The sequence below is a fragment of the Dipodomys merriami genome, unplaced genomic scaffold (genome assembly GCF_024711535.1).
Source record: "Dipodomys merriami isolate MVZ:Mamm:240054 unplaced genomic scaffold, mDipMer1.0.p SCAF_146, whole genome shotgun sequence".
Taxonomy (NCBI): Eukaryota; Metazoa; Chordata; class Mammalia; order Rodentia; family Heteromyidae; genus Dipodomys; species Dipodomys merriami.
This window is the reverse complement of record NW_027202782.1, coordinates 1,445,695-1,472,204: the sequence shown is the minus strand read 5'-3', so window position 1 is coordinate 1,472,204 and position 26,510 is coordinate 1,445,695. Positions and strand designations below refer to the sequence as shown.

At 36.9% G+C, this 26,510-nt stretch overlaps 1 protein-coding gene across 6 annotated transcripts in view; it reads right to left on the bottom strand.

The window, feature by feature from the left end:
- Nucleotides 1-26,510, bottom strand: part of Ptpn4 (protein tyrosine phosphatase non-receptor type 4) — a 146,442-nt gene that overhangs the window by 2,443 nt on the left and 117,489 nt on the right. For 2 of the 6 annotated variants that reach the window (XM_070021869.1, XM_070021875.1), the window contains 5 exons: nt 23,731-23,877; nt 20,588-20,716; nt 18,397-18,545; nt 16,741-16,876; nt 235-6,820 (listed from right to left, as the gene is read on the bottom strand). In XM_070021869.1, coding sequence (XP_069877970.1) covers nt 6,734-6,820; nt 16,741-16,876; nt 18,397-18,545; nt 20,588-20,716; nt 23,731-23,877 — 648 coding nt within the window. In that variant the 3' untranslated portion in view covers nt 235-6,733. Of the gene's footprint in view, nt 1-234; nt 6,821-11,033; nt 15,149-15,841; nt 16,297-16,740; nt 16,877-18,396; nt 18,546-20,587; nt 20,717-23,730; nt 23,878-26,510 lie in introns of those variants that run through there. The other 4 variants (XM_070021873.1, XM_070021871.1, XM_070021874.1 and 1 more) reach the window with 4 other exon arrangements.

Sequence of the window (26,510 nt, the reverse complement as noted above, 5' to 3'; positions counted from 1 at the left end):
CCTTTAACAGACCATCATTACCTTGTTCTAAATATTTACTTCACAGAGTTTAATTAAATTGCATCATGTTTCATGAATGATGGCAAATAGTACCTTCTTAAAGGAGTTGGACAAAGCAATCATGCCTATAGAAGATGTTTAAATGAAGAGGGTTTGTTAGGCATATGATATATGACACCACTACTACAAGTCAAAGTTGGGTCCAGTGGTTTTGTCTGACCAAGACACTGACAATAAAAAGGCAAAACCATTTATTAGGTCTGGGACCTCTGCACATAATGACTGCAGTGAATGTTAGGCACAGTTTTCTGGCTTCACCAAAATCACATTCTCACAAGGATGTCTTCACTGGCGCTGCCACAGTGATAAAGCTTGGGAACTTTCTTCCACGGCAGAAACATGTAGCAGCACATTTATCCTCATATACAACATTCTACGACATCCCACAAGCTTACAATTCAAATATTTCACACTTAAAAAAACAATATGTGCAAATTTTCTGGAAAGTTTCTATTCTAGAACCAAAACAAAGCAACACAAAAAAAGAATATACACTGCATATGAAACATGCTTCAATGACTGCTCTTGTTTATAAAGAAGAGTACTTTTCTTCTAAATTGCATTTTGTATAGTGACATGTAATACTTTTTCCCCTTCTCTTCTTTCCACGCCTTTTCAGACTTTTTTAAAAAGTTTTTTTTAAACAAACAACTATCCTTAGAATCAAGTCACAATTCTATTTACATTTGAAAGTTACATTCATTTTCTTTACAGCAAGAAAGACATACAAATATCCTTTTATCCCCTTTTAAGCAATTAAAGAAATTACGTTTCAACCTTTTAGTCCATAGAAAAATATTGTCTATATAGCATCTCCACAATGATAAGAAACCTCTATAGTGTTTAGTTACAATTTTTTTAAAAAATGAGCTTACAAGGCTTTCACTTTCATTCTTGAACTGGAAAATTTAAAAAGGTTCAGGAAGCCAAATGTTTCAACTCTTTCCTAAAACTGTAGCCTTTAACTCTCAATATTGCTAATAGCTTTCAGAAGGGAAACTGGGTTAATTATTATGTTCTGAACCACCTTTCACAAATGCTGATGGATGTTCCCAGCAGATACTAACTACTTCTGGCTGCCCATTTAGCTTGGATGACTAAAATAAAAATGATTCAAAGCTTCAGAAATCAACAGTAGAAGAAGAACAAAAATAAATAGCAGCAAATTCTTATATGCTAGCAAGTAACTTTTTGGTGTCTATCCAAACAATTTCACCAAGACTATGAAGATAAAATGTCTAATATTTTGGCAGAAATGGGGATTACTCTTTCTTTTGATAATAAAGATATTATTATAACCACTACTAAGAATAAATGAACTCTATAAATAATAACATTTATGCTGGTGACAGTAGTAGACATGGCAAAGAAAGTTGAACAAAAACTATGTAATTCTGGGATTCGATTCTTGGGTTGTTTTTTTTTTTTTTTTTTTTGTCGGTCGTGGAGCTTGAACTCTGGGTCTGGGCGCTGTCCCTCAGCTCTTCAGCTCAAGGCGAGCGCTCTACCACTTGAGCCACAGCGCCACTTCCGGTTTTCTGGTGGTTTATTGGAGATAGGAATCTCATGGTCTTTCCTGCCCAAGCTGGCTTTGAACCTCGATCCTCAGATCTCAGCCTCCTGAGTAGCTACGATTACAGCGCGAGCTATTGGCACCCGGCTAATTTTTTTAAAAATATATTTATTTTTGGTTGGTTGTGGGGTTTGAACTCTGGGCCTGGGCGTTGTCCCTCAGCGCTTCAGCTCAAGGCGAGCGCTCTACCCCTTGGGCCCCAGCGCCACTTCTTGGGTTCTTAAAATTGGTAAAATAATCTATTCAATCATCTAGCCATCAAAAATGTTTGAGGATTATGTAATTTTCTTTTTTAGCTATCTAATTTCCTAAGAGCTTTATAAAACAGCTACTACAACTTGTGATCATACTGACACCCAATAAATCTTTTTTAGCAATTCAATAATTCTAGTATTTGGAAAAATCAATTCACTGTTGTAATAACATAGATATGCTACTTGGAAGCACCACAACAAATGGTTCTAGAATCTGGGAGTGGATGGCTGCAGTGCATGTGGCAAGTAAGCAATATGAGTACAAAGTACTTGCTTTGTTGGTAGAGTAGCCTGCATACAAGCAGACCAAAGTATGCTTTTATCTATGTCTTTGTCATATCAGTAGATGTTTATTCCAACAAATATTTGCCATAAAGAAATTACTGATGTATTTACTATACATGCTTTAAACGCAAATTTACCTGAACTACAAAGTAACAGTTATCAAATAAAAAGCGCCTGTAAACATATCCCACATTATTGTGGTATAAATTTTTCTTTTATCAGTTCAAAACTACTTTGGCAACCTGACCATCAGAATATTTAAAATATTCAAAGGACAGATATTAAATAGCACAGTTATAAATTCGTTTCTTTCTCCCTTCCTGATAATAAAACAAGTAATGCTTTAAATATGTATTTGCATTACAAACATAAATTATTTCACTATCAGTGGATATATGCCCTAAATCTTAGTTCTATGTCTTAAGTGCTTTAAAAATAGTCTTCTACTTGTAGCCCAGAATGTTTTCACACTGCATGTGTTTCAGCCTAAACATTTCATAAAAGCTACGCTGTCAGGGAAGCATGACTAGCAAACAAAGTCAGAGACCTAATTAGGTGTTTTGAAAACTAGTTATTTTCTAAATCAAATAATGTCTTCTAAAGTTATCATTATAATGAAGTGAAAATACTGTCTGAATGTTTTCCTGGTTGAAATAGCCTAAAAGTAGACATGAATGTATGATATTCATATAGGTTACAATCTACTGCAATTCTAGTATAATACAGAGGAACATTATATTAGGAATTAGAAAATTTAGAAGATCAGATTTTGATAAATAAATTACCCTTGCTAGGCCTCTGCTTCTTTGCATATAATAATAAGGGAAGTAGAGGTTAGATAAAATCTTTCAACTTCCTCTCAGCTTTCAATGTGCAGTACTTCTAATGAGACAGGATATTTTTACTGTAATACTTAACTAGATCAGATTAAACCTTGTAACTGCTGGGTGCTAGTGGCTCATGCCTGTAATCCGAACTACTCAGGAGGCTGAGATGTGAGGATTATGGTTCAAGGAAAGTCAGTGAAACTCTTATCTCCAATTAATCTCCAGAAAACTGAAAGTGGTTCTGTGGCTCAAAGAGGTGGAGCACTAGCCATGATCAAAAAGAGCTCAGGGACAGCATCCAGGTACTGAGTTCAAGCCCCACGACCAACAATAACAACAAAAAACCCAAAAACTATAAACTAACAACCCCCCACTCAAACTTTCCAACAGATGACAAACAATACTAGTAGTTAAAATACACCATATTCTCTTTGTTTGTTGGGCTGCAGCCTTTATGAAATACACATAAAAATAAATGCATTAAAGTATCTATTATACCTGAAACTTTCAAGAAACTGTCCTTATGGCTTATCATAACTTTATGATCTGATGTTTGTCTCAACAAAATAAATCAAAATGATCAGCCATCCTTCTTAATTGTCCTCACTGGCCACACAAGACATTTTTCTTCGGTTGTTTACTTTCATTTTGAATGGCTGCTCTTGTTTAAGAGTTACAGCCAGTTTCTCTTGTGAATGTAAAGTCTACTCCAAAATATTCCTTTTCTCCCCTTATTCACAAATGAGATGCACAATTAAACACTTAAAATAAACAAGGAAAATCATCCTAAATCAGAGAGGGAAGTTTTGCATGAACACTTCTTAGGAGTGTGAATTTAGGGGTGGATGGAGGAACAAACAGAATAGCTTAAGATACAAGAAATTTGGTTTTTCATCACAGTATTGCATTGATAAGGATGGAGTCTAAACTACTTGGTATACGAAAGCTACTCTGATGTTTAGAAATCCATGTAGATTGAGGATAAACAAGTTTATAAATTCATAGGTGCAATGGAGAGTCTTACATGATAGATCAATAGGGAAGCTTAATCAGTATATTAAGAAACTGTGAAGAATATTTTAAATTTAAGATCCTAGTAAACATATTTTTAGAAAAGGATCCTTTTTGCACACAAAAATACTGATAGAGGGTAGCTCTTAGAAGAAAATTTTATGAAGAATTTAAATACAGTTCTATACTTCCAATACATTTAAAGACAATGATTTAGAATGGCAGCAGTGATGGCTGCAAACAGTTGAGTTAACCCCAGAAGTGCAAACAAATCTACAATCAGTGAACCATGCCATTTCTCTGTGTATGATTTTCTTTTTGTTTACAGTTGTCATATTCTGTCCATATGGTTAGGACTTTATTTTAAATTCGAGCTAAAGCAACTGCAAAAATAGTTACTTACTATGTGGACCCCAACATGATTTTCCTTTTCAATTTGTTATGATATAGTATAGCAGCTTAAATTACACTTGTTTATTGATAGAGCACGGAATGTTCAAATAAGACTGTAATTAACTTACAGCATTCTTTTTGTTTTGTTTTGTTTTTGGGTCTGGTCGTAGGGCCTGAACTCTGGGCCTGGACGCTGTCCCTCAGCTCTTCAGCTCAAGGCTAGTGCTCTACCACTTGAGCCACAGCGCCACTTACGGCTTTTTTTTCTTTTTGCTTATGTGGTGCTGAGGAATCGAACCCAGGGCCTCAGGCATGCAAGGCAAGCGCTCTACCACTGAGCCATCTTCCCAGCCCCTTACAGCATTCTTTTTGAAATAAAGGTTATGTCTATTTCTCTTTTAAAAAAAGAAAAAACAATGATAATTTAGTTGGTATCTTGGCTATTAATGTTGAGGAGCTTAACTTTCTGAAATTTATTATCAAACATTTTGTTTTTTAAAAATTTTTTTTCTATTTTTTTTTTTTTTTTTTTGTCGGTCGTGAGGTTTGAACTCTGGGCCTGAGCACTGTCCCTCAGCTCTTCAGCTCAAGGCTAGCACTCTACCACTTGAGCTACAGCGCCACTTCTTATCAAACATTTTGAATATGTGATTTTTAAATATACATTGTTCCTGACATTCCAAAGTATTTACCATTGGTTCTAAACTTTATCAAGGCTATACAGAAATACTAAGATACTAACAAGCAAATCTATCTTAATTATATCCATATAAAATAATTCTTTAAAAACATTTGAGCAGGTGAGCAAATTTCACTTATATTAATCTGGGTAATATTAAAGTTCTCTTTCTGTAGCCTTACAAGCAAAAATCCTGAAGAGGAAAATTACATGTTCTTCATGGGAGTCAGAGCTTCAGTCAGGCTGGACAATCAGAAACCTCCTTATTCCCATGCTTATAACTTAATAAGCATAAACTGGGGGAATTTAATTATACACAAAAATAACAGCACTCTCATTTTACTATTGAGAGTTACATGTAAAAATAAGTCAATAGTATTTATTTTCAAGAATCCCAACCAAAACACCTAAGGGGAGAAAGCTTGCTATTACTGAAATAAGTGCCAAAGGGTAATGCCTTACAGACAGGAATAAACTACAACCCATTAACTGCTCTTACTTTAACTTACTGTATCAATAGGTTTATCTCTAATGTGCATATGATACATCACTTCTAATGTTAGGGACAAAGCAGTACAAAATTGTGAATAAAGCATGTTTTTAAAGTTAAGCTGCTGAACTGTAACCCGTCCTTCAGTAAAGGAATGTATAGATTTTGAACAATTCCATAGCAGCAGAGCGTGCACTCAAGAAAATACAAACTTTTTCTTGGCTTATGACAAAATACAAGTACTAAGACAGGATTTCCTTGCCATTTTTTGACTGTATAACTCTCAATAAAAGAAGCTGTTTTTGAAAATGTGAACTTAGTTGAAATGCATAAAAATGTAAGAATGTACAATATACATACATACCTCCTAGTGGGGTCAAATGAGTGCCTTTTCATTAGACATACAAAGATGTCTCAAGGCACTTAAGGGGTTAAGACACAATGCATGCATTCCTTTACATCAAGTATGTGAAATCACATGATTTGGAATAAGCCAACTTTATGATAAATATAAGTTACATTACTAAATCCAAGAAAATTTGTAGATTCATCTATTTTTCTATAAGATGCTGGTAAATGGACAATATGCAGCATTTCCTGGAAAAGTAAATTCCACCTTTCTTCTTCTGAACAGCAGGTCTTTACAGGGGTGTGTAGGGATAGATGTGCTGCATCCATAGGCAGTGTATTGGCTAATATTGAGAATGGTATTGCTAAAATCTTAAAAATAAAATCTGGTAACCAGTTTAGTAAGTAAATGAACGACTGGCAAAGGCCAGAGCTGACTCCTGATGTTTGTTTCTTCTTGCTTTCAGGATACAGGTACAACAGAGATGATGAGAATTCTGAGCCTTGTTTGTGGCAATTTTACCAAAAGGGAACTGCATGGCACCACCACAAAATTTCAAAAATTACCCCGAACATACTCAGTTATTCACTATTTGTTTGGAGCAAAGCATGAAATAGTCTTCCAATATATGAGTTGTAGATCTCCAAAGAGTGACATTTTTCTAGACATAAAGTGCAATAGTGCTGAAGGCTTTCAAAGTATTTTTGAGTTCTTCATTTTTTGTGAGATGCCATTTCCTGTGAACAGTCTTATGGCACTGTGATTATAATGAAAAGCAGTTTTCCAACACACATCCCAGACCTTTTGTTTTCTTATTTATTTGATGTTGTTGTTAAGGGTTTAACAAAGCCTTCTTCATAAACTTTCAGAATAGCTTCACATACAAATCTATATTGACTCTGAAAAATAAAAATAGACATGATCAGAAAACAACAAAAATGACAAGTTTCTCACTGGTTTGCTTTTAAAAATATATAAAGTAAAACAGCACATAGGCACCATTTTTAAACAGACAGAAAAAGTGTCCATATTTTGTTGGTAAAAAATACTGTTGATAAAACACTACTACACTGTTGCTAGAAGTGTTAAAATATCACATACTCTCTAAGAAAGAATTGAGAATATTTAATCAAATTATATTAATTTACCTAGAAAATTCCTCTTGTAGGAATCTATTCAAAAGGGAAACTAGAAAAATAAACTGAGAATACATCTCTAATTTTGATTATTTATAATACCAAAAAAAGTGGAGATAAGACAGGTGCTGGTGACTAATGTCTAGTTACTCAGGAGACTATGATCTGTGGACCATGGTTTGAAGTCAGTTTGGGAAGGAAAAGTCTGTAAGACGCCAATTAACCAGCCAAGAGATGGAAGCATAGCTGTGGCTCAAGTGGTACAACACTAGCCTGACAGAGATCAAGTGGTACAGCACTAGCCCTGAGATCAAGCCCAGTATTGGCATGCAACTGCATGCGTGCATACATGTGTATGCACACACATGCTCATGTGCGCACACATGTATGCACACAAGTATATCTGTCCAAATTACCATCAATAAGGTGAGTAAACTATGGCATTCATACGGACATTCTGCCTGGGCAAAAAAGTTAGTGAGACCCTTTATAGAGAGAAATGATAGAACACAAATAATTTAGCTCATCAAAGAAAGTTCAAGAAAAAAGACAATTAAGAGATCTCTGAGAGGAAGTGGCGCTGTAGCTCAAGTGGTAGAGCGCTCGCCTTGAATTGAAGAGCTGAGGGACAACGCCCAGGCCCAGAGTTCAAGCCCCACGACTGGCAAAAAAAAAAAAAAAAAAAGAGATCTCTGAGAAATAAACAAAATGACTAGGAAATGTGCAACCTATACTTGCACCTAGATTTTAACCAGATTGCCAAACAAATTGCAATTTGAATGTTATGATCCAGCAATTCCATATATGTATAAAATATAGTATGGTGGAAGAATTCATTCACAGTAGCTAAAAGGGGGAAATACATTGAACAAAAGAAGTATAAGACTTGCAGGCTGCAAACATCACTGAAATAAATTAAAGGCCTAAATAAAATGAGGATAATTCCATGTCTGTGTTTTATAAAGGTAGCATAATTAATCTGTAGCTAAACTGTTTTTTTTTTTCCAGAAAGAACAAACTAACCCTAAAATTTTTATGAAAATGCAAGGAACTCAGGATAATTTTTAAAAAATCTTTAAAAAGAAGATTCTTATTTCAAGGTCAAATGGTGTTGTGACTCAAAGTGCTAGAGCACTATCCTTGAGCAAAAAAGCTCAGGGACAGCGCCAAGACCCTGAGTTCAAGCCCCATTAGCAAGCCTTCCCCCCAAATTTTTTTTTCAAGGTTGGCCTGGGCATTGGTGGTTCACACCTGTAATGCTAGCTACTCAGGAGGCTGAGATCTGAGGATCACGGTTCAAAGCCAGCCTGGGCTAACAAAAAATTTTTTTTTAAAAAAAGAAGAAAATTCTTTTTAAGAAGATTCAATCTGAAAACTCAAAAAATTAAATCTCCCAACAACATATCCTCAAAGAAACAACTGCCTGATAAATAAGTGGGCTAAAGACTTAAAGAGACAGGGCTGAGAAGGTGGCTCAGTGGTAGAGTGCTTGCCTTGTATGCATGAGGCACTCGGGTCGATTCCTCAGCATCATAAGCAGAAAAAGCCAGAAGTGGGGCTGAGGCTCAGGTGGTAGAGCACTAGTCTACAGTTGAAGAGCTGAGGGACAGTCAGTGCCCAGGCCCTTAACCGACCAAAAAAAAAAAAAAAAAAAAAAAAAAAAGCCTTCTCTGAAGAGGAAATAAGAATGGCCAATAGACACATGAAGAAATGCTCAACCTCTCTAGCCACAAAAGACATGCAAATCAAAACAGCATTGAGATTTTACCTCATCCCAGTTAGACCGGCGATCATCAAGAAATTTAATAACAACAGATGCTGAAGGGGATGTAGCAGAAGGGAACCTTACTGCATTGTTGGTGGGAGTGTAAATTTGTTCAATCACTTTGGAAAGCAGTATGGAGGTTCCTCAAAAGACTCCACATAGAGCTCCCCTGAGACCATAGCTAAGATTTGGAACCAACCCAGATGCCCCTCATAGATGAATGGATCAAGAAAACACACACACACACACACACACACACACACACACACACACACACACACACACACACACACACACACACACACACACACACACACACACACACACACACACACACACACACACACACACACACACACACACACACACACACACACACACACACACACACACACACACACGAATTCTATGCCTCCATCAGAAAGAATGACAGTGCCCCATTTGTTAGGAAATGGAAAGACTTGGAAAAAATTATATTAAGTAAAGTAAGTCAGGCCCAAAGAAACATAGGTCCCATGGTTTCCCTCATTTGCAGTAACTAGTGTATGTCTGGGACAAGCAGAAAAGGTCAAAAGCTATGTATATATGACCAGGTAAGATGATGTTAAGCGAAATGAACCCCAAGATAGGGACACAGTGGTTTTTTTCTTTCTTGCTATTATTTCTAACATATTTATAATGTACCATGTGGTTTTCTGTTTCTTTGTATGTTCCTCCCCCACAGTATAACCCCTGTTTTTTCACTATATTTGATGTCGGTGCCCTGCATCTTGTATATACACTTCTCTAATTTGGGGAGGGGAAGAGGAAAAACAAAATGCTTAAATAGGGATAATGCTGACCCATTGTAACAATGAGATGTACAAAACACTAAGTTGAAAACGAACTTTACAATTTAGGCAAGGGTGGGGAGAGTGTAGTTGTGGAGGTGGGAGGGAAGGGATGGTAGGGGAGAAACAAAGGAGGAAGTAACAATGCTTGTTAGGAAATGTACTCATTACCTTGCTCATGTAACTGCAACCCCTCTGTACAGTATTTTTACAATAAACAAAGTATAAAAAAGGAGATACATATTGATTTTAAATTTTAGAGCATTATTGTACTAGTGTAAGGACATATAGATCGATGAAACAGAAATTTCTACTAGAAATCTTTTCACTTTGGCCAAAAGGATTTTGAAAAGAAACTTGAAAACATATACAAAATAGTGAAATTGGAATCCTACCTCAAACCCAATCTAGAAATTAACTCAAAATAGATCAGAGTCCCTAAATGTAAAAGTCAGAGAAATAAATCTTTGGAGCTTAGCTTAGGAAATTATTCTTTAGCTAGTGCAACAAAAACATAAAGAGAAAAAAAATAGATATACCAGACTTCATTAAATATGATCAAGAAACTGAAAAGGCAGAATGTAAAAAAATATTTTCAAGTTAGATTTCAAAAGGATCTTGTATCTAGAATGTACAAACTCAATAAAACAAGAACTACCCAATTAAATTCTAGGCAAAATTTTTGGACATAGAAATAGCCAATTATCACACAAAAAGTTCTTGATAAAATTGGTTATCGGGAAGATACAAATCAAAGTCAAAATGAGATACTAATTCATACCCAGAAGGATGCAAAACCACCCTCTTCCCCTACAGAAGTTTGATGATGTTGAGAAAATGAAATCCTCATACATTACTAGTAAAAATATACAACAAGCTAGATGGCTAGAGGTACAGTTCACTGGTAGAATGTTTACCTAGTATGAACAGAGCTCTGTTTCTGAAAGATTAAAGAGAATTATGATATGAAACAGCAATTGTACTCCTGGTATATTCAAGAAAAATTAAAAAATGTTTACACATGAAAGTTCATGAATTAGCCAAAGAATGGAAATAATTCAAATGTTAATTTGTAGGTGGGTGAATGAATAAAATGTGGTAGAGCCACATTTTTTTTTAAATTTAATTTTATTTGTGAACATACTGTACAGAGGAGTTACAATTACATGGGCAGGATAATGCGTACATTTCTTACCAAGCATTGCAGCCTCCTCCTGTGTTTACCCTTCACATCCCTTCCCAGCCTCCCCCCTTCCCCCCAATCCCAATCCTTCTCCTTCCCCCCCTTCTCCCCCCTCCCCCCCCCCCCCCGCACCGACGTTATAAAGCTCGTTTTGGACATGACAACTTGTACTTCTCATTGTTGCAACAGGTCCACCTGTATCCTTAAACAACTGGTTTTTCCCCATCTCCTCCACAAGTTATACTGACATCAAATATAGTGAAAGCAGGGGTTATACTGTGGGGGAGGGACATACAAAGCAACAAAGAGATAATCTTATAAATGTGTTAGAAACACATGCATGAAAGAAAAAAACCTTAAAATACACATCTAAGGGTTCATTTTCCTGACATCACATTATCTGACCTTTTCCACTTGACTCATACATATACTAGATATTACAAATAAGGGAAACCATGGGACCTATGTTTCTTTGGGCCTGGCTTACTTCACTTAATATAATTTTTTCAAAGTTTTTCCATTTCCTAACAAGTGGGGCAATGTCATTCTTTCTGATGGAGGCATAGAATTCCATTGTGTATATATACCACATTTTCTTGATCCATTCATCTACTGAGGGGCATCTGGGTTGGTTCCATATCTTAGCTATGGTAAATAATGCTGCAATAAACATAGTTGTGCTAGTAGCTTTAGTGTGGTCTTGTTTGTAAACATTTGGGTAAATGCCGAAAAGTGGGATTGCTGGGTCATAGGGGAGTTCTATGTGAAGTCTTTTGAGGAACCTCCATACTGCTTTCCAAAGTGGTTGAACAAGTTTACATTCCCACCAACAATGAAGTAAGGTTCCTTTCTGTCCACATCCCCTCCAGCATCTGTTGTTGTTAGAGTTCTTGATTTTTGCCGTTCTAACTGGAGTGAGGTGATATCTCAATGTTGTTTTGATTTGCATTTCTTTTATGGCTAGGGATGTTGAACATTTCTTCATGTGTCTATTGGCCATCCTTCTTTCTTCTTCAGAGAAGTTTCTCTTTAAGTCTTTCGCCCACTTATTTATTGGGCAGTTGTTTCTTTGAGGATTTGTTGTTGGGGGGTTTAATTTTTTGAGTTCCAAGTATATTTTAGATATGAGACCCTTGTCCGTTGTATGGCTAGTAAAGATCTTCTCCCAATCCGTGGGCTTTCTATTGATCTTGCTAGCTATGTCCTTTGCCCTGCAGAAGCTCTGCAACTTTATGCAATCCCATTTGTCCAACCTTTCTTTGATTTGTTGTGTTTCCGGGTTAGAGCCACATTTTTATTTTTATTTTTTTCTGGTCCTATGGCTTTAACTCAGGGCCTGGGCACTGTCCCTGAGCCTCTTTCTGCTCAAGGCTACTGCTCTACCATTTGAGCCACAGAGCCACTTCTGGCTTTTTCTGAGTACAGTGTTAATTAAACATAAGAGTCTCATGAATTTTTCTGCCTGGGCTGGCTTTGAACCATGATCCTCAGCTCTCAGCTTTCTGAGTTGCTAGAATTATAGGCATAGAGCACCAGCATAGAGACACATTTTGCAGTGAGTGTTATTCAGCAATAAAGGAATGAAGTACCAATCCAGATTATAGTATGGAAAAGCAGATTAACTGTTGCCTAAATTGGGGATCGGGAAGATTTAAAGAGGTGCAAGAGAAAATAAAAATTGTTAATACATTCTTTGCCAGGATGTCAAAAATGTTTTAAACTTACAGTGATGATCACCAAACCCCTGTGGAGGTTTAAGTATAACTTATAATTGAGTACTTTAAAAGGGTGAATTTTATGGTATACGAATTATAATTTAATAATGTTGTTCCAGGATAAAAATGTTTATGAAATCTGCACATGATTTAGTAATATTAAAGAATTATTACTGGTCACACTAAGGCAAAACAACTTTCTTTCTGTTTAAAAAGAAAAGAGATACAAGAGATACACAGAGATACACAGCAAGATAATCCAAAGTAATACAAAGTCTAAGATTTGCTTTAAATGTGAGGAAAGCAAGTAACTGATGAAAACAAGATGGCAATTTCTTAGACCTAGTGGTCTAAGAAATTATTACTATTTTTATATATTTTTAAAATTTTTTGCTGGTCCTGGGACTTGAACTCAGGGAGGGCCTGGACACTGTCCCCAAGCTTCTTTGTCTCAGACTAGCACTCTGCCATCTGAGCCACAGCACTACTTCCAGCTTTTTCTGTTTATGTAGTACTGAGCAAGTGAACCCAGGGATTCTTCATGCATGCTAACCAAGCACTCTACCAGTAAGCCATATTCCTAGCCTGAAGTATTCATTATTATACTGCAAATTTTTGTGTAAGTTTGAGAATTTCTGTAACTAAAAGCTAAAATAAATGACAAGCATAGGTCAATCAGCTTCAAATAATCTTGTGACAACAAAAATGCTAATATTTTTAATGCTTCCAATTGTAAATACTAAAATTTATTATCTTGCTGGATGTCTGTGGCTCAAGTCTATAATCCTAGCTACTCAGAAGGCTGAGATCTGAGGATCACATTTAGAAGCCAGCCCAGGCAGGAAAGTACATGAGACTCTAATCACCAAATAACCACCACAAAACCAGAAGTGGCACTGTGGCTCAAAGTAGTAGAGCAACAGCCTTGAGTGAAAAAGGTCAGGGACAATGCCCAGGCTCTGAGTTCAAGCCCCATGGGGGGAAAAGATCTTAACCTTAACATTAGTTCTAAAATCTGTAATTCCTCTTCTGATTCCTCAAACATAATTATGAGTCAGTGTAAGCTGGGTGTAGGTGTATACCTCTTTGATCTTAGCATTTGGGAGGCTGAGGCAGGAGGACTGTGAGTTCAAGAACAGCCTGGGACTACAAACCAAGACTTGCTTGGTAAGTATAAAGCAAAGCAAATAGTCAGTGAAGAATCTAATAAGTAACTTAAATTCTAGGACTACTGTTAGGTGTTTAAAGAAGCTGTACATCAGCTGTTTCACTGAAAGCAGTCCTCTCAGGATTCTCCATTCCTGGGATACTATCATTGTCAGCATTCCACCTAGTGACTAAGTAATGAAAGGCAAGTCTGTTTTTGTTTAAGCATTCAAGATTGAGCATACTATGTCACTTTCATGTTGGCAAAACTTTCGTATTTTAGAAATTGCAGGCCACAGAATATCTGTTGCAATTTCTTTCTTTCTTTCTTTTTTTTTTTTTTTTTTGGGGGGGGGGTCCAGTCATGGGGCCTGAACTCTGAGCCTGGGCGCTGTCAAGGCTAGCGCTCTACCACTTGAGCCACAGCGCCACTTCCAGCTTTTTTTTTTTTCTTCTGCTTATGTGGTACCAAGGAATCGAACCCAGGGCCTCAAGCATGCAAGGCAAGCGCTCTGCCACTGAGCCACATTCCTAGACTGCAATTTCTTAACTGCTATTATGATGTGAAAGCAACTGAAGACAATACTTAAGTGACTGAACCATGGCTGAGTTCTACTAATGCTTTATTTACAAAAACAATAGGTAAGTCAGATCTGACTTGCAGGTCAAATCTAGTATCTGTTGATCCCTATACAAGCAGTTAGAAATGTCTAATAATCCCTAGTTAGGAATCATTAGCTCCTGGCAATGAGTAACAAGGTAAAAATAAGGGCTTGGGAGTGATAGTGCAAATCTGCAACCTCTGCTATTTGGGAAGCCAAGATTGGGGAAAAAAGTGGCTTGAGGGCCAGCCTAGGGAAGGAAACTTAAAGAGGGACCCCAGGAAAAATTAGAGGTTGGGAATGAGATGGTGGCTAAGTAATGGTTACCTAGAGTTTTTTTCTCATGAACACACCTCATTGGACAGCTATTTGCACACAAAAAATCCTTCAAAAAAAAATAAAAAAAGAAAGAAAGAGATCTGGACTGATAGCATAGCAGCTTTGTTAATACCAGTATCTCACAAACACCCAGTTTTGAGGAAGCACAGTGAGTACAGCTTGTCTTCTGGGAACTCTGGGCCATAAGGATGTTCTTACCTACAGGACTGCACAAACTACATCACAGTACAACATAAACCCCTGCTCCTCTCAATATGGGTCAAGGACTAGCTCTGCCAGCAGCAAGAAAATTTAACAGATAGATACTGGAAATCTGTTGTTGATGGTACATTCTTGTCATCCCAGTTAAGGTGTGAAGCATACATAGGAAGAGTGTGGTCCAGGAAAAAGGTAAGATGCTAACTGAATAAAAAAGCCAGAGCAGGAAGGGATGGAGTTTTGGCTCAAGTAGTAGAGTTCTTGCCTAGTGAGTATGAAGTCCTGAGTTCAAACTCCAGTATCAATAAAAGCTCTGCAAAATAAAAGGAAAAAAATTCTGAAGGAACTAGGAACAAATCTTAACATAATAAAGGTTATATAGCACAAGCCTAGAACCAACATAAAACTAAATGGAGAAAAATTAAAACCATTCCCCATTCCTCTACAGTTACCAGTGAGACAAGTGTCTACTCCTTCCATCTTATTCAATATAGTGCTTAAATTCCTGCCAGAGGAATTCAATGAAGCAAGAGAAATAAAAGGTACACACAGGAATCTCCCTATTTGGAGATTATATGCAATCCTATGGCTAAAAAAGATTTCATCAGAAACCTCTTGGATCTGATAGAATTTTCAGCAAATTCTAATATATAAAATCAAAAATTAAAAATTAAAAAAATTTCAGTAGCTTTTTTATATACCAACAATCAACAAACTGAAAAAGAAATGGTCTCAAATGGCAACATTAGCACCAACAATAACAATAACAAATGAAACAGAGAATAAGCCTAACTAAGAAGGGAAAAGAGTTCTAAGACAAACAAAATTTAGAAATAAGCCAGGCACTGGTGGCCTCATGCCTGTCAACCAAGCTACTCAGGAGGCTGAGATCTGAGGATAGCCTTTCAAAGCCAGCTGGGCAAGAAAGTCCGTGAGACTTTTATCTCCAATAACCCACTCAGAAAACCAGAAGTGGCACTGTGGCTCAAGTGGTAAAGTGCTAGCCTTGAAATGAAGAACTCAGAGACAGTGCCTATGCCCAGAGTTCAAGCCCCAGACACCAAAAAAACTAGAAAATGAAAAGACCTCCTTGTTACGGATTAGCAGAAAGAATATTGTAGAAAGGGCTATATTACCAAAAGCATTCTATATATTCAGTGCAATTCCATCTTGATGTCATTCTTCATAGAAATAAAAATCTATGCTGTAATATGCTGTAATTCATATGGAGTCATAAAAGATTCTGAAATAGCAAAAGGAATAGAGCAAAAAGGGCTATACTAGGTATCATAATACTTCAAATCATACTTCAAAGCCATATTAACAAAAACAGCATGGCACAGACAAAAAAATACCCATATAAACCAATGGAATAGAAGACCCAGAGTGCTGGGGGCCGTAGCTCAAGTAGCGGAGTCCCTGAATAGCAAGCTAGAAGTCTGAGTTGAATCCTCAATACATCTAAAACAAAGAGAAAAATATAAGACCCAGAAATAAATCCACACATCTATAGCAATCTGATTTTTGACAAAGGAGTAAAAAACATAAAGTGGAGAAAAAACATCCTCTTCAACAAACAGTGCTGGGAAACTAAAACTACTATAGAAAAACACAAGGGAACACCAGGAAGTATGGTTCCAATGATAATATTTCACCTAGCAAGAACAAAGCCTTGACTACAAACCTCAGAACTGCCAAAACAAAACAAAACAAACCCAAAGATGTATGTGCATAAACGATTTAACAAAACCTATTGAGTTTGAAGATATGTATATGTATGTGTGTATGTATGTATATATACATACATACACACACACACACATATATACATACATACATACATATACACACATATATACATATATATATATACATACATATATATACCTGAAGTACAGTACTTACAGGTGTTTGTATCATCATGGCTCGTTGATCTCTCATTGTTCTTACAATGTCTAGTGGATAAACTGGTTGATTGCATTCAATGAGACACATGGCTGTTTCCATAGTAATAAGAACCCCAGTCCTTCCAATTCCAGCACTGCAAGAAGACAAATTGGTAAAGTCTTACTGATACAATGGTATTTACTTCTCAGAGGTTTGAAGAAAAAACTGAAGTGCTAAATTACAATACAGAAGATCAATTTTATTTTAAGATTTTATATTACAGAAGTAGTAAGTCAATATTTGTATAAGGAATAGAATCTTATTGAAGCTATCTCCCTTAAAATGCAAAACAACAGAACACTAGTAATTAATATTAACAAAAACATAAAATACAATAGTATTTTCTCCTTAAATAAGTGTTTTAAACAAAATGTAATTTAAAAACTTTATCATTAAGATCAACATTTTTTGGAAATACAATCTGTAAATATGAATGGAGAAGCTACTAAAAATTTTACAATATAGGGGCTGGGAAGATGGCTCAGTGGTAGAGTGCTTGCCTTGCATGCCTGAGGCCCTGGGTTCGATTCCTCAGCACCACATAAGCAAAAAGAAAAAAAGCCGGAAGTGGTGCTGTGGCTCAAGTGGTAGAGTGCTAGCCTGGAGCTGAAGAGTTGAGGGACAGTGCCCAGGCCCAGAGTTCAGGCCCCACGACCGGACCCCCCACTTCCAAAAAAAAGGTATGCCAGTAAGTATATTCACTGAATACAGCAGCTAAAGCATGGTTATGGTAAGGATATAATTTCTGTTTTCTAATCTTTAGTCAAGTGGCAGTGTAGGTTGAAGTCACTGTATTTGGCTCTTTGAGGGTAGCCTATTCACTGTTCGCCAAAACCTCTAGGAAAAGGCATATCTTATAGTGACATGTGATAGGGACATTTCAGGAGGAGATGGGAATATTCAATATATTATAACCTATACGAAAGGGTATGCTGCAAGGAAGAAAGAGATCTAAACTTCAGGCCATCTTCAATGACTATGTTAGAAATAAAACTTAATTACCAATATGAGCAGGCAAATGAATCATGGCGGCAGAGTCCTCAAAGTTGTGATGAAGACCCTTATAAGAGAGCTCAAGGGAAGGTTCATCTCCCATTCCTTCTACCATGTGAGGACACAGGATTTGGGCCTTCTGGAAATGGATCAATAAGGTACTACCCTTTTGTTGCCCTTACCTGACACCAAATTTGCAGGTGCCATTGATTGGACACTTGATTGCAGGTTGGACTTCCCAACCTCCAGAACTTGGAGAAATCAGTTTTTCTTCTTAATTTGTTATAGCAATATAAACATAGAAAGATAGACTAAAATATTGGATTTTATCAGATTTAAGATTAATCTAAGATCAACTTCAATAAAAATTTCAATTCCAGAGATGTTAAAATATGAAAAGTCTCCAAGAATCAGTATAACGTATCTTTATTTCCTATGATTTCTACCAATCATGTTAGAACCTACCCTTTGCTTTCTACCTTCAGAGCACAGCTTTGAGGTCAAATTACCACATCTAGTAATTACTACCTAATTATCAATCACAATGTAAGGACAAAATGTGTACTCTCATTTTAAAATGGCATATTTAATGTTATTCATAAAAGACAGGAAATAGAATACCTGCAATGAACAACAATAGGTTCTTCTTTTCCAGCCCTCTTGTTACGTACATGACAAACAAAATCCAGAAAGTCACTTGAATCATCAGGGACTCCATGGTCAGGCCAGGCTATGTACTGGATCTGAGTGAGCTGACGACTCTCATTTTTCTAAGTGCAAATAAAAATTATGCATCTTGACTTAGGAATTGTATCTTTAATATATAAACATTCATATCATTTTAATTTTAGAAGGCAAACAAAAACAACCAATAACTCCTTGTCTCCGAAATACATAACTCAATGAACATAAAGTATCCATAAAAAGGAATACATCATTCTATAGAAACGGCTGTATCCTTTTAAGGTTCCTTATATTATTTCTCTTTCTATGTCAATTTCTATATTTGTAATTACTTTTCAGATGATAATGAAGTAAACAAGCCTAAACAAATCAAGACTAAAACACTTAAAAGTCAGGTGAGCAAAAAATAGTAATGTAAAAACATTTTTCCTTTTTTTTAATGGTGAACAAAATTGGGCTAATCTGACATGACACAGATGAAATTTTGGAAATCAGAAAAAAATTCTTTAAGACATGTAGACCAAAAACTGGAGATAATGAGTTGGAGGTATGGCTCAACTGGTAGGGTACCAGATGCAAGCAAGCTGAGCAAAAAAAAAGCTCAAGGCTTCAATACCTGGTACCAGAACCCTAACAAAAACAAAAAACCTAGATCATAAAAACACAAAGTTCAACCAAGAATCAATTCTTTTTGTGAGAGAGAGAGAGAGAGAAGGGAGAGGGGGAGAAAGGGAGGGAAGGAGAGAAGGAAGGAGGGAGGGAGGGAGGGAAAGGGAGGGGGAGAGAGAGAGAGAGAGAGAGAGAGAGAGCAAGAGAACAAAAAAGGACTTCTTAGTCAGGTGCTGGTGGTTCACACCTGTAATCCTAGCTACTCAGGAGGCTGAGATCTGAGGATCATGGTTCAAAGCCAGCCCAGGCAGGAAAGTCTGTGAGACTCTTATCTCAAATAAACCACCAGAAAACTGGAAGTGAAGCTGTGGCTCAAGTGGTAGAGTACTTGACTTGAGCTGAAGAGCTCAGGGACAGCACCCAAGCCCAGAGTTCAAGCCCCATGACTGACAATAAAAAAACAAAAACAAAAACAAGGCCTTCTAAAGACTTTATTTCTTAATCCTAAAGGGATTATTTGTTGCTCACCTCAAGTCTTTGAATAAAGAGATACAATTTGACATTTTTCAGTAGCTTTTTTTTTTTTTTTTTTTTTGCCAGTGCTGTGGGGCTTGAACTCAGGGCCTGGGCACTGTCCCTGAGCTTCTTTTGCTCAAGGATAGTACTCTACCATGTGAGCCACAGTACCACTTCCAGCCTTTTCTGTTTATGTGGTATACTGAGGAATTAAACCAAGGACTTCATAAATGCTAGGCAAGCACTCTACCACCAAGCCACATTCCCAGCCCCTTTCACTAGCTTTTTTTTTTTTTTTAATTTAATTTAATTTTATTTGTGAACATACTGTACAGAGGGGTTACAATTACATGGGCAGGATAATGCGTACATTTCTTACCAAGCATTGCACCCTCCTCCTTTGGTTTACCCTTCACATCCCTTCCCGGCCTCCCCCCTCCCCCGCAATTCACTAGCTTTTAACATTTCTTTTTTTTTTTTTTTTTTTTTTGGGTCCGGTCATGGGGCCTGAACTCTGGGCCTGGGTGCTGTCCCTCAGCTCTTCAGCTCAAGGCTAGCGCTCTACCACTTGAGCCACAGCGCCACTTCCGGCTTTTTTCTTTTTGCTTATGTGGTGCTGAGGAATCGAACTCAGGGCCTCAGGCATGCAAGGCAAGTGCTCTACCACTGAGCCACTTTCCCAGTCCCAGCTTTTAACATTTCTGCAGACAACTCAAATACTTTACTAATAACAGACTAAGAATTTTTAAATAACCAAATACATTATTGGATTATTATGAATAAAGAAGGTAGTAACAACAATATGTGTTATTTGCTAGAATCTGTTTCAGGTTATAAATTGGAAATACACTGGCTGTCGTTCAGAATATTCTACATAAAATCCAAAGTTTCCCAATGACACTGACAAGTAATTCAGTATTTCTGGTATTTCCTAGTAGCTAGCACTCTGATGAAAAATATTCACAGCTTTCAAAGTCTAATGCATAAACATCTACCTTCTTACCTCTTGGTTAAACAGGGTCATCTTCCTGAAGATATAGGCAGGGTTTCCTTCTTCAGAATGGCAAGTGACTTGGTAGCAGCCATAGGATGAGCTTCCTATTGCATCTGGCCAATACTGGTGACATTTTACCTGACACCAATAATAGTAAATAAAAATAAAATTATGCCTGTAATCCTAGCTTCTCAGGAGACTGAGATCTGAAGATCGCAGTTCAAAGCCAGCCTGGGCAGGCAAGTCAGTGAGACTTTTTTTTGTCGGTTGTGGGGTCACAGTGCCACTTCTGGCTTTTTCTGCATATGTGGTGCTGAGGAATAGAACCCAGGGCCTTATGCATACAAGGCAAGCGCTCTACCACTGAACTACCTTCCCAGCCCTCTGTGAGACTTTTATCTCCAATTAACCACCAGAAAATCAGTAGTGGCACTGTGGCTCAAGGGGTAGAGTGCTCATCTTGAGCTGAAGAGCTCAGGGACAGTGCCCAGGCCCAGAGTTCAAGCCCCACGAACGACCAAAAAAATGTACTTAATTATATGTGTTTATTTTAAGCTCTATAAAATTTCCCCCCTACTTGTCCTGGGGCTTGAACTCAGCCTAGGCACCATCCCTGAGTCTTTATGCTCAAGTCTAGTGCTGTACCACTTAAGGTATACCTCCATTTCTGTTTTTTTGGTGGTTAACTGGAGATGAAGAATCTCACAGACTTTCCAATCCCTCACTGGCTTTGAACTGCAGTCCTCAGAGCCCAGCTTCCTGAGTAGCTAGGATTACAGGCACAAGTACTGGTGCCCTGCTAAAATGTTTTAATTTTTAAGACCTTTAAACTTACAGAAAATGTAACTTATACAGCATTGTGCTATATCTTTCTAATACTGACACACATGTGTATACTAACATAGACAGACACATGTGTGCATATACACACATCCTACCTGACAATACTGAAGTTATGGCTTGCTAGGCAGATGCTCTACCATTTGACCATACTTTTATTTTTATTTTTAAAGTTACTTTTCAGGAAAAGGCAACTTCATATTGCAACCTACTACTTGTACCTCCTTTGTAACTGGAATTACAATCATATATCACCATTCCCGTCTTGTAAGTTGAGATGGAGCCTTGCTAATTTCTTGCCTGGGATGGACTTAACAGAAATCCTCTGGATCTCCATCTCCAGAGTAGTCTTTTTCTGTATTTTGAGAATACAAGTATCCTGGAAGTGGTGCTGTGGATCAAGTGGTAGAGTGCTTGCCTTAAGCTGAAGAGCAGAGGGACAGACCCAGGCCCAGAGTTCAAGACCCACGACTGACCGCTCCCCCCCAATAAAAAAGAATCACACAGAGAATACAAGATTTTTTTTTTGAGGGAGCTCTGAGAATTAACCCAGTACCGCTAGTTTTTGTTGTTGTTGTTAGCTCTAATATATAACGCATAAGCATTTATCTCAACCATTTAGAGCATGCAATTATTTTTAGTATAGTTACAGGTCTGTAACCATCCCTACCAACCACTTTTAGAACATTTTCACTATACAGAAAAGAATTCTTATCCCATCCCACCATCCTTTTTTCTGAAGAGTGAATACAAGTACTCACTAATGGACTTTTTGTGCTAATAGACTTGCCTATTGTGGGCATGCTATATAAATGGAATTATACATGTGGTCTTTTTTTTGCCTGATTTCTTTCATTTAGTATGTTTTCCAGGCTCATCCACACTGTATCATGTGTGAGTATTTGATTCCTGTTTTACTTCCAAATAATATTCAATTATAGGATATACTAGTTTTTCATTTGTCTTTTGAGTTGTTTCTGGTTTATTGAGTAATGGGCCATGAATAGTCATGAACAAATTTTTGTGTGAACGTACATTTTCAATTCTCTTGGATGTATCCAGGAATGAAACTGAGTTATAGTTACTCTATGTTAATCTTTTTCTATGTTTAACTTTCCCAAAGTGATTTAATCATTTTAGGAATCCACATCAAGTATATTAAAGGTTTCTATTTTTTCCACATCATCATCACTTGTTATTATTTGTCCTTGTGTGTGTGTGTGTGTGTGTGTGTGTAGTGGTACTTGGGTCTGAACTCAGAGGGCTTTTCACTTACCAGTCAGGCACTCTACTCTCTATTTGATCAAGGTCCCCAGACCTTATCTGTCTTTTTGGTCTAGCTATTTTACTGTATATGAATTGTTATGTCATCATGATCCTTGATGTCTGATGCCAACATCTTTTCATGTGCTTAAGATATTGCTATACTTTTTTGAATAATTATCCATTTAAATCCTTTGCTCAGTTTTTTTTTGTCATGGGACTTAAACTCTGGGCCTGAGCGCTGTCCCTCAGCTCTTCAGCTCAAGGCTAGCGCTCTACCACTTGAGCTACAGCGCCACTTCTAGTTTTCTGGTGGTTTATTGGAGATAAAAAGTCTCACAGACTTTCCTGCCCTGGCTGGCTTTGAACAGCAATCCTCAGATCTCAGCCTCCTGAGTAGCTAGGATTACAGGCATGAGCCACTGGCGCCTAGCTCTTTGCTCAGTTTTTAAACTAGCTTGTCATTTTATTGTTAAATTATTTGAGTTCTTTATATAGTCCAGGTGCATCCTATATATGTAAATGTTTTTAAATAATAATAATGGCTAACACTCATTTAATATGTTAATAAATGTAACTTTTGGGTATTTAGCTATGAAGATTTAATCATAAAAACCACAAAAAAGAAAATTAAAGGTTTCAAAAGATAAAATTAGTATATTTTAATTAAATATGCAATGTCTTTTTTTTGTATTTTTGTTGCTTTTGTTTACTTTTTGTCTTGTTTGTAAGTTTATCTGCAATGTAATTTATTTATATATTTATCTTGTCAGTTCTGGGGCTTGAACTCAGGGCCTGGGCACTGTCCCTGAGCCTCTTTGTGCTCAAGGCTAGCACACTACCACTTGAGCCTCAGCACCACTTCTAGCTTTTTTGGGCTAGTTTATTGAAGATAAGAGTCTCATGGAGACTTTTCTACCCAGGCTGACTTTGAACCATGATCCTCAGATCTTAGCCTCCTGAGTAACTAGGATTATAGGTGTGAGGCCAGCTTGCAGTGTAATTTTTACAAAAGCTCAAGCAACGTATGAGATTCAACTATGACTTACTCTGCCACGTTCAACTTGTGTGGTCAACATTACAACCATGGAGGAGCCCTGTTCCCATGTCATTTGCCAAAAATCTGTACAAGTATGTGGTAATGGACCTTGACAAGCAATATACTGATTAATGATACTTGAAGAAGGAATTTCCATCTAAAAAGAAAAAAAAATTAAAATAAAATCTTTTGCATTACTACTTTTTAACATAAGGAATGTGAAAAGTATTCACTTAAATTTTACATACCTAGCTTCATAAACTGCAATCAGTAAAATACTTTATCAATACTTTCTTACTTTAGCCATAGAATATTTTTCTTGACAATGTCTAAATGTTATACATCCTTATCTTTCAATTAGTGGAAAGAGGGATTTAAGTATTTTCCAAAACATTTTGTATTTTTGCTTTTTCATTGTAAGCCTGCCAAGTGCTGGGTTATAGGCTTATAGGCATGTGCCACCATACATAGTACTATTATTTTATTTTATTTTTGGTCATGAGGCTTGAACTCTGGGCCTGGGCGCTGTCCCTTAGCTCTTCAGCTCAAGGCAAGAGCTCTACCACTTGAGCCACAGCATCACTTCCAGTTTTCTGGTGGTTAATTGGGGATAAGAGTTTCACAGCCTTTCCTGCCCAGGCTGGCTTTGAACCGTGATCCTCAGAGCTCAGCCTCCTGAGTAGCTAGCATTACAGGCATGAGCCACTGGTGCCTGGCACTATTATGGTTTTAACAACACACCAATAGCCTATTTCAGAGGCAGAGAGTTGGTACAGAAATATGAAAATTGTATCTGTAAAAAGCTGATTGCTACCTTTTCTGAGGTAGAAAAGTTCTACCATTTATGTTATTCTGAATTTTGCCTATGAAACAACTTTAGTGGCTATTATTAGAAGGCTATTTTAAGTAAGTTTTCAGAAGGTGGTAAGATATTAAATATTGGAAAAGATAAGTCACCAACTTACTATATTTGAGGTTAAAAAAGAGGTGAAATATACATACAACAATTCAAAGAATACCAAAGAGTAAAACACAGAGAAGGAAGTCTCCTTCTAATCCCAGCTTCTACTTAACACTCAGAAGGTCAATCTTTGTTATTAGTTTCTAATACACTTATTCTTCAAATATACAACACATAATGTACATGTAAAACTATCTTCTCAAATGTACAAGTCGTTATGTCGAAAAGCAAACTTTACAATTTTGGTGGGGGGGAGAGGATGGGGGGAGGAGGGTATGGGAAGGGGAAACAAAGGAGAGGCAACAATGCTTGATAAGAAATGTAATCATTATCTTGCCCATGTAATTGTAACCCCTCTGTACGGCATTTTCACAATAAAAAAAAAAATCTCACAAAGCCATAAACAGACAAAAATTTAAATAAATACAATTATTACTGGCTTAAAAAAAAGTTATCTTCTCAAGAGAGGGTAACATCATTCAAAAAGAATGTACTCATTACCTAATTTATGTAACTGTAACCCATCTCTGTAAATCACCTTCACAATAAAATTTTAAAAAACAAACAAAAAACAAAACTGCCTTATTTTTCTGTAAACAATTAAAATAATACCATATATTCTTCTGAATCATTTTCTTTGATATGTCAAGTTAGTGCATAAAATTACTACTTTTAATGAATCCTATATAAAAATATGCTATAATTTATTTAACAGATATTCAAGGCATTGCTAATTTATTTGTTACCAGTTAGAAGGCTGAACTAATAATTTTGTCAATCTAATGGCTTTTGTGAAAATGTAAAAAAATCCATATGGACAGCAGGAATAAATGAGAATTGCTGGGTCAAAACATGTGCGTTTAAATTTCTGGCAGTGACAAATTGCTTTCTCAAGAGATTCTACCAATTCATACTTTCACCAATAATGTATGATGAATGCATTCCCCTTTATACTCATTAATATGTAATCTTTTATCCCAAACTGTAAAACTCTCAATCCTCTGAAATGTACTTGATAACAAAATCTGATCTCTTCTGAACAAATATTTTTACTCTATTAGTCCCACTTAGTTGGAAAATCCATAGTTTGCAAATGATTACAAGATACTTCTCTCATAATCTCTTAGATATGTTATTTGTACAATATTATATTTATGCTATATGCAATGAGTAACTCTGTGTGTGTGTGTGTGTGTGTGTGTGTGTGTGCGGGCGCGCGCACACGCATGCGTGCACCAATCCTGGAGCTTTAACTCAGGGCCTGGGTACTGTTGAGTTTTTGTGCACAAGGCTAGTGCTCTATCAATGAGTCATAGTGCCACTTCTAGCGTTTTTTTTTTTTTTTTTGGCCAGTCCTGAGGCTTGAACTCAGGGCCTGGGTACTGTCCCTGAGCTTCTTTTGTTCAAGGCTAGCACTCTACAACTTGAGCCAAAGCGCCACTTCTGGCTTTTTCTGTTTATTTGGTACTGAGGAATCAAACCCAGGGCCTCATGCATGCTAGTCAAACATTCTACCACGAAGCCACATTCCCAGCCCCTTTCTAGCTTTTTTTTTTTTTTTAAGGTAATTGGAGTCAAGAGTCTTGCAGGCTTTCCTGACCAGGCTAGTTTCAAACCATGATTCTCAGATCTCAACCTCCTGAGTAGCCACAATTACAGGTGTGAACCATTGATGTTAGTCTAAAAGTTCAAAAAATCTGAATCTTAAAGTGTATTTCATTCTAAAGTTTCAGGTAAAGGATATGGACCTGTATAAAGTATTATCACACTTTTGGTCTTTCAATCTCATAGTTAAATAATAGTTTTGCCAGACACAGGTGGCTCATGCC